This window comes from Macadamia integrifolia, chromosome 1 (assembly GCF_013358625.1).
Source record: "Macadamia integrifolia cultivar HAES 741 chromosome 1, SCU_Mint_v3, whole genome shotgun sequence".
Taxonomy (NCBI): domain Eukaryota; kingdom Viridiplantae; phylum Streptophyta; class Magnoliopsida; order Proteales; family Proteaceae; genus Macadamia; species Macadamia integrifolia.
In genome coordinates, this window is record NC_056557.1 from 29,895,341 (window position 1) to 29,913,766 (window position 18,426).

Below are 18,426 nucleotides of genomic sequence, written 5' to 3' on the forward strand. Positions count from 1 at the left end.
CTATAGAGGCAGAGTACATGGCAGCAGTTGAGGCTTGCCAAGGAAGGAGTCTGGTTGGCTGGACTGGTTCGTGAGTTGGGGTTGGAGCAAGGAGGTACAGTATTACATTGTGACAGTCAGAGTGCCATACATCTTGCAAAGAATCAGGTGTTTCATGCAAGGACAAAGCATATTGATGTGAGATTTCATAAGATCAGGGAGCTTGTGTCAGAAGGCAGTATTCACTTGAGAAAAATTCATACAGATCTCAATCCTGCAGATATGTTTACAAAGCCAGTTACTACAGAGAAGTTCGAGTCCAGTTTGGACTTGATTAATATTACTCATTGTTGAAGATGAGGGACGCACCAAACAGGTGCGGGTTTATACTTCTAATGAGGTACAATGATGAAGACGTCTACAAGTTATCTTTACAGGAGGCTCGACAGAATTCAAGCCAAGGTGGAGATTGTTGGTGTATGATGTCTTGTATTCCGTCATAGTTTAATCTAGGGAGTACTGGTGCAGCACCTAGACAGGCAGGACGGTGGTCCCGCAAGCCGGTTAGCTGGCCGTGGGGGTTGCAAGGGGGGCAGGAGGCCCCCCTGCATAGCAGGGGTGCAGGGGGGCGCAGCCCCCCGCTTGAATTTTTTATTTGAGGGCAATTGTGTACTTTCCGGATTAGGGTTTTTTTCGCTATATATTTGTAGCGAGGGTTTCTTTCTCTGTAATGCAAGCAATACTGAGAGGTGTGAGTACGAGTGCTGTAACCCTATTCTCCATTGATAGTGAAGCAAGATCTCATCTCACCGGGGACGTAGGCAATCTTGCCGAACCTCATAAAATCCATGTGCATTGTTTGTTTTGTTTTTCCATTATCTTCTGCATCGTTTTAGGGTTGCGTTTCTACAGTCATCTGAGGAATAGAATTTGTCTGCACAACTTTTTTTTTTTGAAGTATCATATAGAGTAGTTAGCATTGTCTGGTGCCTGGTAATCTGTTATATTTTTTAAATTTCACTAATTATACTATTTTGAAAAGCATAAAAATGTCAGGAATAGGTTTGAGCTGTTCTGCTATTAGAATCAACCTTTTGTCTTCATTTTCGTCCATACAGGTCATGGTCTTAATTGGAGAGACTGGTTCAGGGAAGAGTACACAGTTGGTTCAGTTTCTTTCTGATTCAGGAATAGGTGCTGATGGCCATATTATATGCACTCAGCCTCGCAAAATTGCTGCCGTCTCTGTGGCACAAAGGGTTATGGAAGAAAGTAAAGGTTGTTACAATGCTGATTTAGTTGCTTGTTGTCCAACATACTCATCTACCCAAGTTTTTGATAAAAAGGTTGTTTTTATGACGGACCACTGTCTACTGCAACACTACATGAAAGATAAGAATTTAACTGGGATTTCATGCATCATTGTAGATGAGGCTCATGAAAGAAGCTTAAACACTGATCTTCTTTTGGCACTGCTAAAAAACCTACTGAATGAGAGGCCTGGTCTGAGACTTATCATAATGTCAGCAACAGCTGATGCAGATAAGCTTTCAGATTACTACTTTGGTTGCGGAACATTCCATGTTGTTGGAAGAAATTTTCCTGTTGAAATCATATATCTTCCTTGTGCATCCGAAGGAACTTCTGCCTCTTCAAAATCTTATTCTGGTGCTTGTGCTTCATATGTTTCTGATGTTGTGGATAAGGCGACTGAGATTCACAGAGCAGAGGAAGAGGAAATGGGGGCCATACTTGTTTTTTTGACTTCTCAGATGGAAGTGGAATGGGCTTGTGAGAACTTTCAGGTCCCCAATGCAGTTGCATTTCCATTACATGGGAAACTTTCGAATGAAGAGCAAAATCGTGTTTTCCGTGATTACCCTGGAAAGAGGAAAGTAATTTTTGCCACTAATCTAGCCGAGACATCATTGACTATCCCTGGGGTTAAGTATGTCGTAGATTCTGGCATGGTCAAAGAGAGCAGATTTGAGCCTTGCACCGGTATGAATGTTCTTAAAGTTTGCAGGGCTAGTCAAAGTTCTGCTGATCAACGTGCCGGCCGTGCTGGTCGAACATCACCAGGAAAATGTTACAGAATGTACTCAAAAAATGATTTTCAGTCTATGCCTTCACACCAGGAACCTGAAATTCGCAGGGTTCATCTTGGTGTTGCAGTTCTGAGGATTTTTGCGCTGGGCATCAAGAATGTCCAAGAGTTTGATTTTGTTGATGCGCCTAGTACCAAGGCAATTGAAATGGCAATCAGGAATCTTCTTCAGCTAGGTGCGATTACTTTCAAAAATGGTTCTTTTGAATTAACTGATGATGGTTTGTACTTGGTTAAATTGGGTATTGAGCCTCGACTCGGAAAACTGATCCTTGGTGGCTGCAGTCATGGTTTGCATAAAGAGGGTCTTGTTCTTGCTGCTGTGATGGCTAATGCCAGTAGCATTTTTTGCAGAGTTGGCACTGATGAAGAGAAATTGAAAGCTGACTGTCTGAAGGTTCAGTTCTGCCATCAGGATGGCGACCTTCTAACCCTTCTCTCTGTTTACAAGGAATGGGAGGGTGTGCCCCAAGACAAGAAAAACAAATGGTGTTGGGATAACAGCATTAATGCAAAGACCATGCGAAGATGTAAAGAGACTGTTTTGGAATTGGAACATTGCCTTAAAGGTGAACTAAATATTACTATCACAAATTGCTGGCTTTGGAACCCCCGTGAGTCCACTGAGCATGATAAAAATCTGAAGAGCATTATACTTTCATCCCTTTCAGAAAACATTGCCATGTATTCTGGATATGGTCGATTTGGATATGTAGTGGCCTTAACTGGACAACATGTTCAACTGCATCCTTCTTGTTCTTTGCTATTATATGGTCAGACACCTTGTTGGGTAGTTTTTGGTGAACTTCTATCAATATCAAATCAATATTTGGTTTGTGTTACTGCTTTTGACCTCGACTGCCTATCTACCCTTTGTCCCCGTCCTTTGTTCGACATCTCACAGATGGAGAGCCAGAAGCTGCAGTTGAGTTTGAGGACCGGATTTGGCAGTGTTATATTGAAAAGATTATGTGGGAAGTCAAACAATAACTTGCTTCATCTTGTATCACGCATTCAATCAGCTTGCATGGACAGATGGATTGGTATTGATGTTGATGTTGATAGGGGAGAGATTCAATTGTTTGCCACTGTGGAAGATATGGGGAAGGCTTCTAGTCTTGTTGATGATGCATTGCACTATGAAATGAAATGGTTAAGAGATGAATGCATAGAGAAATGCTTGTACCGTGGCGGACCTGGTGTTTCTCCCTCTGTAGCTTTGTTTGGATCTGGTGCTGAAATCAAACATCTGGAACTGGAAAAGAGATTTTTAACTGTGGATGTTTTCCATCCATATGCAGGTGCTCTTGATGATAAGAAACTTCTTATGACTTTTGAGAATTGTGCATCTGGTATCTGTGGCTTCCAAAAATATGCCTGCATTGGACAAGATGGTGAGAACGGTGAAAAGTGGGGCAGGATAGCGTTTGTTTCCCCTGAAGCTGCTGAAAAAGCAGCTGCAGAGCTAGATGGTTTTGAATTCAATGGCAATTTTCTGAAGGTGTCCCCTTCCTGGGTAAGCATTGGAGGTGATGCAAAAATGCTTTCATTTCCTGCTGTAAAAGCCAAGGTTTCTTGGCCACGCAGGTATAGCAAGGGTTTTGCAATCATTAGGTGTGCTAGACAGGATGTTGATTCTATAATTGAAGACTGTTCTAACCTGCTGATTAGAGGTCGGTTCGTTCGTTGTGAACTTAGCAAGAAGGATATGGGTTCTATTGTCATGCATGGGCTTGATAAAGAAATTTCTGAACAAGAGATTCTTGAAATTTTGAAAGTTGTAACAGATAGGAGAATTCTGGATGTTTTCCTGGTAAGGGGAGAACCTGTTACTAACCTACCATCTGCCTGTGAAGAAGCACTTCTTCGGGAAATTGCTCCCTTCATGCCTGTGAAGAGTCCCCTAAGCAATTGTTGCTGGGTACAGGTATTCCCTCCTGAACCAATGGATTATTCGATGAAAGCTCAAATAACTTTTGATGGAAGACTGCATTTGGAGGCAGCAAAGGCTTTGCAGCACATGCAGGGAAATGTGCTCCCTGGCTGTCTTCCATGGCAGAAGATACTATGCCAACAGATGTTTCATACCTCTGTATCATGCCCTGCTCCTGTTTATCATGTTGTTAAGACACAGCTGGATTCTTTACTTGAAAGCTTCAAGCATCGAAAGGGTATTTTCTATAACTTGATTTCTTCTCTTTCTCTTTCATGTATGGTATTCTTATTTTCAAGCATATTTATTGCATATATGCAAGTTATTGGGTTATATTGTGTCAATGCTCTTATGCATTCTAAACCCTGTATCTCTGTTTCATCTGACATTTCTTATGTTATTTATTGTCATCGTTATATTTTTGGATAGGCAAAGTTTGTTGCCTTTCACATATAATTTTTACAATAGAATGGAATGTCATTTTTTGTTTTCATTTCTCAATTTGGCTTAGGTGGTTATTTTAGCAGAGAAGAGAATACGTTCACCCAGCTGAATAGACTGGGAGCACAGGCAAGCCCTCCTCTGGTTTACCCTCTCTTTTTGGTAAATCCTCTGGTTTAGATCTTAAGGCAAGCAAAAGTAGTTGTTTCCAAAAAGTACAACACGGAGCTATCGCTTCGCTCTTCGATCCATTCTTCAATCATAAAAGCCACCTGCCCATTGGCAGAGTAAGCATACGCTTTGCACTGACATAAATATACAGTTCTCTTTCCTAGTCGATCTTGCTCTTTGAAGTGGTTGCCAAATGTGAGGCTTCACTCCCCCCCTTGCATTTTCAGTTTTTTCTTCCAACCAAGGAACGTAGTTCTATAGGCAGAATAGAGGATGCCTATTGTTTTGAGACTTCAACCTCCCCACTAACAGGCACTGCCTACTAGTATAAAAAGTTGGATTGGGTTAGTTGACTAATTTTGCAGCACATAGATGAATAGAAATCAGCCCTTTGATTAGGAAATCAGGAACCTAGCCTAAAGGGAGAATAATCCCTGCATCAGTCAATCAGAGAAGCAAGTAAAGAACTGAAATTTCAGCAATTTGCTGAGCAATTCAACGTGATTCAGTGGGGTATTTCATGAATTGCAGATTAATGTTCTTATTATCAACTAATTGGATTGACTTTTCAAGTAGTGTCGTTTCTGATGATTCTGATGACATGGTGTTTTGATATTGATATCTTAATGCAATACAAAATAAATTTATGTAATTTGAAAATTAAATGTACTTGTAATGACTGTTTATTATCTTGGTGAGTCGCCAAATTTTATTCAAGTAAATGACTCAACAAACATTAAAAGGCCTCCTAAAAGGGAGAGGCTATAATACCTGACTGGAGGCTGCCTTAAGAACATCTTCCAGTCTCTTCTAATGTTAACCATGAATTTTGTTTTGAACTCTTTACAATTTGAAGATAAAAAAATCAACTTCTCCCTTTAGCTTTGGTAGCTCCCTTTAGTAAATTACTTAACAAACATTAGAAGGCCTTTAGATTTCTTTGAAGCCAAATATCCCCTCCAACAAGGATCCTAGGAAAAGGTGCTGTCATCATCCGACTCATATCCTTCTCCTTCATAAAAGAACACCCAACAACAAGAAGTTAGACTTATCCCAACTAAATGAGGTCGGTTATATGGATCCTGCCCTCCAATCAGCTCTATTTGAGGTCATACTTGTTACTTCAAGAAAAAAAAAAAAAAAAACCAATACCTAGGAAAGAGAATGTATATTGGATGAGGGGATGGGCAGTGAATCTGCAGCCCCCTAAGCAATAGAAGCATTCATTAGGAATACGCCAATATAAGTATATAACAGTAGGATTTTTTTAGTGCTAGACACTGATAATATAACTACTATATTACTATTTACATGCCAATATAAAAAAAAAAAAGAACATCCCAGTGCACAAGGTTTCAGCTACTTTAGGGTCTAGGAGGGGCAAATGTATGCAGCCTTACCCTGGCTTGGTGGAGAGGCTGTTTCCATGTGTCAAACCTACAATTTGATGGTTGTAATAGCAAGTTTAACCGTTTTGCCAATGCCTATATTAAAAGTAAAGTAAATCACTCTAACCCATAGTTGTCAAGTCGGTGGAGGGGTGTTTAAGCGCCTAGATGACAAGGCCCCGGCTAGGGGACCAAGGCACCCTAGTATATTATTTTTTTATTTTCCCTCTTTTCTAGCATTATTTAGTATGCTACATATACCATATATTCTAAAATATCAACATAAGCTACATCAAGTCATAAAAAATCATCATTAAGCATATCAAGTGAAAAAAAAAAAAAAAAAAAAACAACATTAAGCCACATCAAGTCATCAAAAATCAACACTAAGTCAAATTAAGTAATAAAAAGTCAATGTATAGGGAAATGTTCTTGTTCTCTATTAAGTTGGACTGGTCAAATGATTTTATTTTTACATGAGATTTCTGTATTAGGTAGAGCACAAAACTAGCTTTACATCAAATCCATAATTGCTTAAATCCGCATTGTATTGACAAAGTTATGTTCCAGTTCAACTTATTTTGAGGTGTACGAATGCTGTTAAAAATCGTCTGAATGAAAATAAAGTTATGGACTTCAGAACAAAAGATTTTTACTGCACATTTGGTTTTTAGCAATGTTTTACCATGATAAAATTTATAGAATTTTCAGATTTGGGAAATGCCTTAGCATTTGAAAGTTGAAAATTGCCCCTACAACTAAAACTCAATTTTATTTTTGAACTGGAGGGTTGACTTTTTATCCTTTTGGAATTTGATTTTTAAACTATTTTTATTGCACTCAATAGGGGCTGTTTGCTTATTTATAAATGATATTTTAAGTAAATGTAAAAAGTGATATTTAACATAAATAAGTGCCAAAACACAAGGTGACATGCAATAAGATGACTGTTGCCTAGGCCCTAGGCAAACTGCCTAGATGCCAAGTCATCACCTAGGCATCGCCTTGACAAATATGGAAGACCCTTCAAGTTGCCAATCGAAGCAGCCATACATAGCTGTCCAAAAGACCTCTTTTTTTTGCGTGCGATTTTCTCTTTATGGATGTACTCTTGTTCTTGTGTTTGACTGATCAAACTTAGTTTGTGCAAGTCCAGCTACCTTCTAGAATGTCCTTTATGTTTGTTTTTTATGCTTTCTTAGGCTCTAAGCCAGTGGTTTAGTTACTTAAGCAAGTCATTTTCTTTTTTATTTTAGTTTCCTATTTGGGAACCACCTTCTATTTTGTAAGTTTTTACGCTCTACAAAAGAGAGGCTGCTGTACCAATTTACACAATTAATGAATGAATGAATTTTGCGGCCACTGTTTGCTCCAAACTTCCTGTGAGAGGATAATCAATAGCTGAGACAGTTGGGAAAATAATCCTCTGTTTTTCTCATCCCTATTTTTCCTTGTTTTGCTACCTGCAGAATGCGACACGTGGACAACTTTAAGACCAACGCACCGGATGTAATAATTCTTACCCAATCTTGACCGTTGGTCTTCTTGTTGTCCACGTGTCGCGTTCTGTAGGTAGCAAAACAAGGAAAAACATGGATGAGAAAAACAGAGGATTTTGATCCAGACAGTTGTGGGTGAGAGGCCCAGGCTGAGATAGCCATATCCCACCCACATCTATCCCACTCCATCCTTCTTCTTCTTCTTCTTCTTCTTCTTCTTTGGTTGCTGCTGTGAGAGTGTTTGTGACTGTGATTAATCTCTCATTGGATTTAATTGTTCGTGCTCGATTTTGCATTACGCTCCCTGCAACTTTATGTTTCTGTTCTTCGTGGCCTATTTTGTCTATTGTATCCTTGGCCTCTACCCTTTCTTCTTGCACCGTTCTTTATATATATATATATATATATAAAGAAATATTATATTTTTAAGAGTAAATTACTCATACCTGCACTAGGCCTTAATTACAGGCACTTCCCATGTGTTTTAAAAAATTACTTCCACCTCCTTTTGGCTGAAAATGTTTAATATAAAATGAAAATGACAATTTTAACCCCCCTCAGCAAACCTCAACCTACTCAACCCTTAGTTGGAACCCTTCCCCACAAGTTCCCTCATTCACCTTCATCTCTAGAGGACCAGCAACTCACTGGGAGCCGCAAGACCTGCAACTCCTCCCACGACAACCTTTAACTCTTCCCCCGGCAACCTGCAAGCAAAGGTAAGTTAACACCTACTCTCCCTCTCCTCTCCCTTCGATTAAGAAAAGAAATTGTTCAGTTTTTGTATGGTTTTCTTGGATCAAAATATTTTCTCGATGCTTGGATGCTACACCGGTGTAGAGAAGATCCCGTTTTCAAATTTTGAACTTGCATTGGAGTTTAAGAGATTTCTATCGCCGTCACACCCAAAAAAAAAATTGTCTACCAGATGCAAAAAAATTTGGATAAGGTGAGAAAAGTTCATGTCTTACTAGGTCATGGGTACTAAGGATAAGAAGTGGAGGCTCAATTTTAGCAACAATCTTATAACAGGGATCTGCTAAGACTTCCCTTCTACTGCAGATATTGAAAAGCTATCGTTTGCATCTTCTGTGGAACCATTCTTAAATCAGAAGAGAATACGTAGGTTATGAGGCTCGCCGGCGATAGATGTAGAGAGCGAGAAAGGCAAAGAGAGGGAGCAGGAGTAGAAAAGAACTGAGTCTTGGGGGTATATATTTGATGTTGGAGCAATTGTGGAAACCGCATGCCCTTTTGGTCTCTTTAACGGCAATGTCAGAGTTGCAGAGAAGAAAAACACTAATCCCAGCTCCCACAACACAAATCTAAGAAGAACATTCACCCAAAATAAGACTACAAGAAGGAAGAATGATGGACATGCAATGAGGGTGAGACACCCGCACTAGAAGAGGCCGATAACTGACAGGGATCTTACTTCTTGGTCAAAAGCAGAGAAGACACTAAAATATTGAGTTTGAGGGGAGTAGCAGCTGCTATGGCCATTGTCATCGCCTCAAAATAATGTAAGGTAAGTTCACCCTAGGTAAACAAAACCCAATAATAAAACAACTCTCAGCCAAACTTAGATCTGAACTCAAACTATGGAAACAAGTAGAGCAACAAGAGAGCCTAAAGAAGGGCTGAACAAAACTCACAAGTGAGATGGGTGTTAGGACTATCAAACCTGATCAAAAGAGTTCCCAAAATACTGCTGGAAGTCCACTAACAATGTCTTAAACAAGTCTGAAAGTTGGACAAGAGAACAGTAATCAACCCTCTCAAAATTAGGGTTTCAGCAGGGCAAAGGAGAAATCCTGTGGCTTCCTGATGGCTGGTGATGCAGATTTGAAGACCTATTCTAGGAGGACGAAGAGGGTCAACCCTAGTGGCTGAATGGGTCGACCAAGGCTGGTTCCTTTAGCCCATGGTTTAGGCATTGATGGGGTTTCTTAATTTCTAAAATTAGTTTCTACTTTAGTTTCTAATTTCAATCTATAAGTAGTTTCTAATTTGATTAGTTTACAATTTCAGTTTTTAGTAACTACATGTTAGTAGTTTTAGTAACTCAGTTTTTAGTAGCTTTTGGAGTTTCTAAATTGTAAACACCCCCCATCATTATAAATAAAGGAAAGGGGTCTCACTTTGAGCCCACGATTTTGAAGAACAAAAACTCTGTTGCTGCTGCAATGTCTCTGCTGAGATGCTTCTTGTGTTTGATTAAGAACGATGGGACTGGTGTATGATTTAGTTGACGCCTTGCAGTGAGAAGCCCGGGTGGTTCTCCTAAGTGTTTTCTTCTTTCTTTCCAAGTTTATTTCAAGGTTTACTGCTGCTCAACAATACAGGTATTTAACTCTGTTCTCTCTTCAGTTTCTGTCCAGCGATAGATTCTCCTGTGAGGGATTTTCAACCTCTGTCCAGGCCTAGCTGCTGGTCACTTTTGGTTGATATTTGGACCATAGGTTCCCCCCATTACAAGAGGAACTCAATCCAACTTTGGTCCCCATCTGGGCTGTGGTTCTCAAGTTGTTACAAATCTCTATTTTTTTGTCCTGTTGTGACTTACCGGGACAGAACTTGAGTCGATTCTTTTGGGCAATCTTATTCTGTCCTTGTAGTGTCTAATACTGACCTGGAATTGTTAGTAACCTAATACTATTGTTGAACCATTCTTATTTGATCACTACTGACCTGTTCCAAGTGTTATTGACTGAGGTCGATGGCTACTGGTTTACCATATTTTCTGTTAGTCTGATCTTATTGGTTATATTGGTTGGTATTTGGTTGTTCTTTGGTTTAGAAGTTCCTGCAGACTAAGACTTGGTTAGATCCCTACCCTAGTCTACATCAAGTGGTATCAGAGCATTGCTGAGAACAACCCTGCCGCTGATTATGTGAAGTCCTTAGCTTCTAATACGGAGATGTTACAGGCTATGAGAGCTGAACAACAAGCTCTTAGTGAAAACGTGTTGGCTATGGAGACCCAACAACAACCTACACATGGTACTTATGTACCACCTGAAGTGGAAGCCCTTATGAACTCAGTTGCTCAGTTGGCTAATAGGAGACCTAACCCTAATCTGAGAGCACCACAGAGGGTTCCTGTAGTGTAACCTACTTTGGGGGAACACCTAAGGGGTTACTTTGAGATTGAACGTCCCACATATCAAAGGTACTCTGGAGATTCACAGAAGGTCAAGCTCGATCTGAAAGAGTTTGATGGAAGACATGACCCCCAACTGTTCTATGATTGGGTAGCTACTTTGGATGACTAGTTTGACTACTATGACCTACTTGAGAAATGAAAGATTAAACTAGCTCGTGCTAAGCTAGTTGAGGCTGCTCGTGATTGGTGGAGAACCTATGAGCAAGAGTTGGAAGACGACAAGACGTGGTAGAGAGCCTACTACTTGGGAGGAGATGAAGCTTGAACTATCTGACAAACACTTGCCACGTAACTTCAGAGCTCACATATAAGACCAGCTGAATTCTCTTTATCAAGGGACTATGACTGTTGTAGAGTATATGAACAGATTTGATGCACTTTATTCTTGCACAGGCATAAGGGAGAATGAGAGACAACAACTATCTTGGTTTCAACTAGGATTGTGAGCTGAAATCAACAGGGGAATTGGTGTTGTTGATGTGTACTCAGTGAGGGATTGCTTTAACAAGGCCCTACGAGTAGAGGAGCTTATAGCACAGGCAGGTAGAAGGTTTGGTTTTCAAGTTGGGGAGGTCAAGAAAAATTTTCTAGCCACTAAACCTAGCAGTTCAACACCCCCAAAGGCCACTTTTCCTCCACGTGTTGATTATAAAGGAAAAACACCTATGACAGGTAACAACAATGTATAGTGTTTTCATTGTCAGGAGGTAGGTCACTTTGCTAAGTCTTGCCCATATAAGCAAAGGGTTAATGTAGTGGCTGAAATTGAAGACTCCAATGAGGAAGATGAATCAACTTTTTATCCCTACCCCTTGGAAGATGACGATGATGGTGGGTATGACTATGACTTGGAAGACATTAATGATGGACTCATGGCATACATATTATTACTCGCATCTTGGTGGCTGAAATCAAAGGAGAGGATTGGCGACGTAATTGCATTTTCTAGAGCCGTTTGAAGTCTGGAGAGCATACTTGTCACGTGATAATTGACAGTGGCAGTTGTGTTAATGTTGTCTCAGAAGCCTTTGTGATAAGGGCAACCTTGAAGTCTGACCCACATCCTCAACCTTATAAGGTATCCTTGTTGAATGGAAATACCCTAGAGGTGAACAAACAGTGCTCAGTTCCTGCTCAGTTCCTTTGAAGCTTTACCAGTACGAAGAGAAAGTTTTGTGTGATGTGATTGTAATGAAACTCACAGATGTATTGTTTGGACGTCCTTGGATGTATGATAATGATGCCATGGTTGGAGGGAAGAAAAATCTATGTACCTTCATGTGGAAAGGTGTTCTTAGAACTTTCTATCTGGTAAATGTTCTGGATGAGATACGGCAATGGAGATCCCTAAGGTCAAATCAGAAGGACATTGATATTGAGAAAAAAGTGGTGGTTATGCCTATAAAGGAGTTGTTAGCTATTCTTGTAAGAAGTTCATTCGCACAAGTCATGAAACCAGAATGGTTATGGCTATTGTTACTCGGGAATTCACTCCCCAACCTGAGGTAACCATAGTGCACCTATCAGAGAGCTTTTATTTGATTTTTCTGACTTAGTCCCTAATGATCTCCCAGATAAGCTGCCACCCATGTGTGACATACAACATGTTGTTGACTTGGTACCCGGTTCGGTTTTACCCAAGCTTCCCGCTTACAGACTTAGTCCTTCTAAACATGCTAAGCTGAAATGGCAAGTGGATGGGTTATTACAGAAGGGCTTCATTGATGAGAGTTTGAGTCCTTGTGCGGTACCAGCTTTGCTCACGCCTAAGAAGGATGGTTCTTGGTGTATGCGTGTGGACAGCCATGCTATCAAGAAGATAACACTCAAGTATAAATTCCCTATACCACGAATTGATGATATGTTGGATATGCTGTCCAGGGCAAAGGTCTTTTCCAAATTAGATATGAGGAGTGGCTACCATCAGATTCGCATCCATCCTGGAGATGAGTGGAAGACCGCCTTCAAGACCAAGGATGGCTTGTACAAGTGGAAAGTCATGCCTTTTGGTCTGACAAATGCACCTAGCACCTTCATGCGAGTTATGACACAGGTACTTCGTCATTTTATTGGTCGCTTTTTGGTTGTTTACTTTGATGATATGTTGATATACAGTAAGAACCAAGAAGAGCATATGGATCACTTGAGGCAAGTCTTGAGAGTACTCCATGCAGAGAAGCTGTACATCAATCTCAAGAAGTGTTCCTTTATACTACCCAAGGTTGCATTCCTTGGATTTATAGTGTCATCTAAAGGGGTTGAAGCTGATCCGGAGAAGATCAAGAGCATCACTAATTGGCCTATACCTAAGACACTAACATAAATCTGTAGCTTCCATGATTTGGCATCCTTTTACAAGAAATTCATTTGGAATTTTCGTGTAGTTATGGCACCTATCACTGAATACATGAAGGCAAGTAAAGGGAAGTTTGAGTGGACAACTGCAACGACCAAAACCTTCGCTCTTGTGAAAAGGAAGATGATAGAGGCACCCATTCTACGCCTACCAGATTTTGACAGAGTATTTGAAGTAGCTACTGATGCTTCACATGTTGGGCTAGGAGGAGTGTTGATGCAAGGACACCCCATCGCTTTTTATAGCGAGAAATTGAATGAAGCTAAGAAGCGTTATTCGACATATGATTTGGAGTTGTATGCAGTTGCCCAAGTGCTACGCCATTGGAGACACTACCTTATTGGTAAGGAGTTTATTTTATACACTGATCATGAGGCCTTGAAGCACCTTTGCTCTTAGAAGTCGATTAGCCACAGGCATGCCAAATGGGTAGATTACTTGCAGGAGTTTATATTTGCCATGAAGTACAAGGCGGGAAAAGAGAACATAGTGGCTGATGCACTTAGCTGGAAAGTGCTTACACTCAATACATTTTCAGCACATGTTATTAGCATTGATCAAATACGGGGTGAGTACGCATCTGATCATGATTTCAGCACCGTCTTTGCAGAGTTGCAGTAGGGTGGACAACAACTAAAGTACTCCATTCATGATGGGTACTTATTCTTTGGCACACGGCTTTGTATTCCAAACTCTTCCCTACGTCATCACATTATACGGGAGTTATATAGAGGAGGATTGGGAGGACATTTTGGAAAGGATAAAACTCTTGCACAGGTGATGGGTCGATACTATTGGTCATACATTGCAAATGATGTCGATCATGTGATCAAGAGATGCCGTGTATGTCGGTCGGCAAAAGGGAGAAAACATAACACATGTTTATACTCCCCACTACCTATTCCTCATGCACCGTGGCTTGATGTTAGCATGGGCTTTGTTCTTGGACTACCCCTTACTAGAGAGCGATATGATTCCATTATAGTGGTTGTGGATCGTTTCTCTAAGATGGCCCATTTCATACCTTCAAGGAGGTAGTGCGACTACATGGGCTGCCTACTAGTATTGTGTCTGACCGTGATGTTAAGTTCATGAGTTATTTTTGGAAGACATTATGGTTGAAAACAAATACAAAGCTGAATTTTTCAACTGCATTTCGTCCATAGATTGACAGACAGACAAAGGTGGTGAACCGAAGCTTGGGAAAACTATTAAGATGTTTGGTTTGAGATTATGAGAAGACATGGCCTTCCATCCTCAATATTGCTGAGTTTGCATACAACAATTCAGTGAATAAGACAACGGGTTGTACTCCTTTTGAGATCTTGCTTGGAGTTCAGCCTAAGCGACCTATTGATCTTATGTCACTCCCACCCCAAGCTCGAGTTAGCTTTGAGGCTGATGAGTTCTTACGCCATATTACTGAGGTGCATGCTAACGTCTGACGACGTATTGCCTTGAACAATGAGGTGTATAAGGCTTCAGCTGATCGTCATCGGCGTTATGTGGAGTTCAAACCCGGGGACATGGTGATGATACGAGTAAATCCTGAACGGTTTTAGACGGGTACCAATACTAAACTCTACTCATTCAAGATGGGTCCCTATAAGGTGCTGAAACGTATAGGACCTAAGCAATGTGTTTAATGTGGCTGATCTTCACCTTTATGTTGGGCACTATTTGGATGATGGAGACAATGAGCGAATGTTGAGGCTGCCCCAACTGAAGCCGCCTACCTCTGAAGTTATTGAAGATGTCTTTGATGATAATTACAGGACTACCCACCGTGGTACTGGTTATCACACTTTCCTTGTCAAGTGGAAGGGTCGTCCCTGTAGTGATTGTACTTGGATTCATGCTGATGACTTCAAGAGACCTGATCCCGACTTGTATGAGCGCTACATGTCCATTGCCCATTTCGTCGGAGACAAATGTTTTCAAGCCGGGGAGAGTTGATGCAGATTTGAAGACCTATTCTAGGAGGAAGAAGAGGGTCGACCCTAGTGGCTGAATGGGTCGAGCCACTAGGGTTGACCAAGGCTGGTTCCTTTAGCCCACGGTTTGGGCATTGATGGGGTTTCTTAATTTCTAAAATTAGTTGTTACTTTAGTTTCTAATTTCAATCTATAAGTCGTTTCTAATTTGATTAGTTTACAATTTCAGTTTTTAGTAACTACATGTTAGTAGTTTTAGTAACTCAGTTTTTAGTAGCTTTTGGAGTTTCTAAATTGTAAACACCCCCCATCATTATAAATAAAGGAAAGGGGTCTCACTTTGAGCCCACGATTTTGAAGAACAAAAACTCTGTTGCTGCTGCAATGTCTCTGCTGACATGCTTCTTGTATTTGATTAAGAACGATGGGACTGGTGTGTGATTTAGTTGACGCCTTGCAGTGAGAAGCCCGGGTGGCTCTCCTAAGTGTTTTCTTCTTTCTTTCCAAGTTTATTTCAAGGTTTACTGCTGCTCAACAATACAGGTATTTAACTCTGTTCTCTCTTCAGTTTCTGTCCAGCGATAGATTCTCCTGTGAGGGATTTTCAACCTCTGTCCAGGCCTAGCTGCTGGTCACTTTTGGTTGATATTTGGACCATAGGTTCCCCCCATTACAAGAGGAACTCGATCCAACTTTGGTCCCCATCTGGGCTGTGGTTCTCAAGTTGTTACAAATCTCTATTTTTTTGTCCTGTTGTGACTTACCAGGACAGAACTTTGAGTCGATTCTTTTGGGCAGTCTTATTCTGTCCCTGTAGTGTCCGATACTGATTTGGAACTGTTAGTAACCTAATACTACTGCTGAACCATTCTTATTTGATCACTACTGACCTGTTCCAAGTGTTAATGACTATTGAGATCGATAGCTACTGGTTTACCATATTTTCTGACAGTCTGATCTTATTGGTTATATTGGTTGGTATTTGGTTGTTCTTTGGTTTAGAAGTTCCTGCAGATTGAGACTTGGTTAGACCCCTACCCTAGTCTACATTCGCTGATCAGACCAAGCTGAAAATCTGATCGAAGGGGCCTCTTGGGTTGGTACTCAAACCCTCCAAGGGGTGCTTGGAGTTGGCTGACAGAATGGGAGGAAAGGGCCCTGTCAATCTGGTCCAAAACCCTGCTCTCCTGGATCGATTTTGGTAACTTGCTGTTCCTCAATCTCCAACTGATGGGGCTGTTGGAACTTCAAATAAGCTTGGGTTACTCACACACTGCATCTACGGACAAATCAGTATTGAGAACAGAATTTTGGAACATTTTTATTTTTACATTTGAAAGAAGAAATAAAAGGGATGTGACCTAGAATCACCACTAGACTTATGGGAAGGGCATCACCACAATCTTAAATTATTGATTCACTACAACAGGGTTGGTGTTGCATCACCACAATCCAAGAACAACATCATTAATGACCCAAAGAGGCAAGACCTTAGTTTCTTCATAACTCAAACTGTAGGAGGCTGAATCCCCATCTCCCTTTATTTATAATATCTAAGAGAGCAAACAACAGCAATAACAACAACTTAGCCTTTTCCCAACTGAATGGGGTCAGCTACGTGGATCTGTTAAAGAATATATACCTAAACTAGGTTTGACCATAAATCTTCCACACTAGGAGCTTATCGGGCTGAAAATAAGCTTCTTTAGTTATTGACAATTCTTTTTTTTTAATTGGGGTAAGAAGTGCTCATACATGATAATCCTGAAAACAGCTCTATACAATTATGTTAGATCCTAAGAGATAGGATCTGTATAACTTGGATTGCAAGACATATCTTCTCCATGTTGGGCCCCACAGGGGCTAATTTTACATAGCTTTAATTCTTCCATATGCAACATATGGCATATGGCAATTTTGGTTTCCTGAAATATAGTGAACTTGTAGCTGGTGATAATAATCCTGGAAAAGAATCCATAAGATGCATATGGGTTGCACAAACCCTTATTTTGACAAATCCCAAAAATCTCCACACAGGTTCAGTAGGAGGCAAAGAACTGGCTCAATAATGAACCAAGCCCACTCAAATTGAACCAACCAAGTCGTAAGAATTCTACAATAATTCTTCTTAGCTTGAAAAAAAAAAAAAACTTGTGGATGAGTTTTTTAGTGGGTATAATTCAAATTTGAATAATAAAGCTTTAATCAGAAGTAGAATGCAGCCGGCAATTTCGTCTACCATCCTTCTATGTCTGATACGAAATAATAAAAAATCGATCACAAAATTGTAAAGCCAACGAAAGATCAAGTGCAATAGGATTGCATGTGGGGACAAATCATTATTGATAGCATAATTTTCTATTACTTATTTATTTATTTTTTTAAATATGAAAGAAGAAATAGAAGGAATATAAACTGGAATCTCCACTAGACTTGCAAGAAAGGCATCAAAATACACCGCCAAGCCCAATCTATTGATTCACCACAATAGGTCTAGAGTTGCATCACCATAGTCCAAGGAACATCATCATCGCTGACCCAAAGAGGAAGAGCCAACTTTCTTCATAACTTAAATCATAGGAGGCTGAACCTCCCTCTCTCTCTCTCTTTATTTATAATATGTAAGAGAACAAAAAACTAGAAACTTTCTTATTCGACCACAGGATTTATATAGTAACCTGATTACAATAAAAGATTGAAATAATGACTAAACCAAGGCCCCATGTCTACAATTTAATGATATTAAAAAAACCAGGATTAACCTATAAATATCTCAAAGTTGGGCCTCACCATAAATCTTCCACCCAAGGAGCATATTGGGCGAAGATAAGCTTCCTTAATTTTTCCAAACTTTGTTTTTTGACTGGGTCCACAAGTGTTGTCCTTGTATAAAAGTATCTCCATACGTGATAAGTCTCTGAAAGCAGATCCATGTGGTTATAATAGATCTTAAGAAATTGGATCTGCCTATCTTCTATATTGCAAGATATCCTCCGTATTAGGCCCCCATGAGGGCTGATTTAAGAAGCTCTAATTTTCTCATATGTAGGATATGACATATTGGCAGTTTTAGTTGGTTAAAATATAGGTGCTGGTCTGTTAGAAGTCTATCGAGAGAAAGGAGGAGTCTAGCGCAAGTCGTAAACACTCTTCTCTTGGGTTTTCCTAATCCTATTAGGATTGTGGGTTTGGGTTTTCCTAGTCCTATTAGGACTATGGATTTTCCTAATCCTGTTGGGACTGAATATAATTAGAAGTTAGCAATTAATATTAGTTTCCTATTTTCTTCTTTCCTATTCCTAGTAGGACTTGTAATAGCTATCTTTTCTATTCCTAGTATGACTTGTAATAGCTATTCTATTTAATGAATGAATGAGGGCAGCCCCAATATAATTGATTGGGACTCCTTTTGCTCCACAATTGTAGGTCTCTCTCTTTCTCTCTCTTTCTTT

General features: G+C 40.1%; 1 protein-coding gene across 2 annotated transcripts in view; it reads left to right on the forward strand.

The window, feature by feature from the left end:
* The window catches only part of LOC122083648 (ATP-dependent RNA helicase DEAH11, chloroplastic-like), a 37,588-nt gene that overhangs the window by 11,059 nt on the left and 8,103 nt on the right, over nt 1-18,426 (forward strand). For both annotated transcript variants that reach the window (XM_042651520.1, XM_042651526.1), the window contains one exon: nt 1,098-4,257. In XM_042651520.1, the coding sequence (XP_042507454.1) occupies nt 1,098-4,257 (3,160 nt within the window). The remainder of the gene's footprint in view (nt 1-1,097; nt 4,258-18,426) is intronic.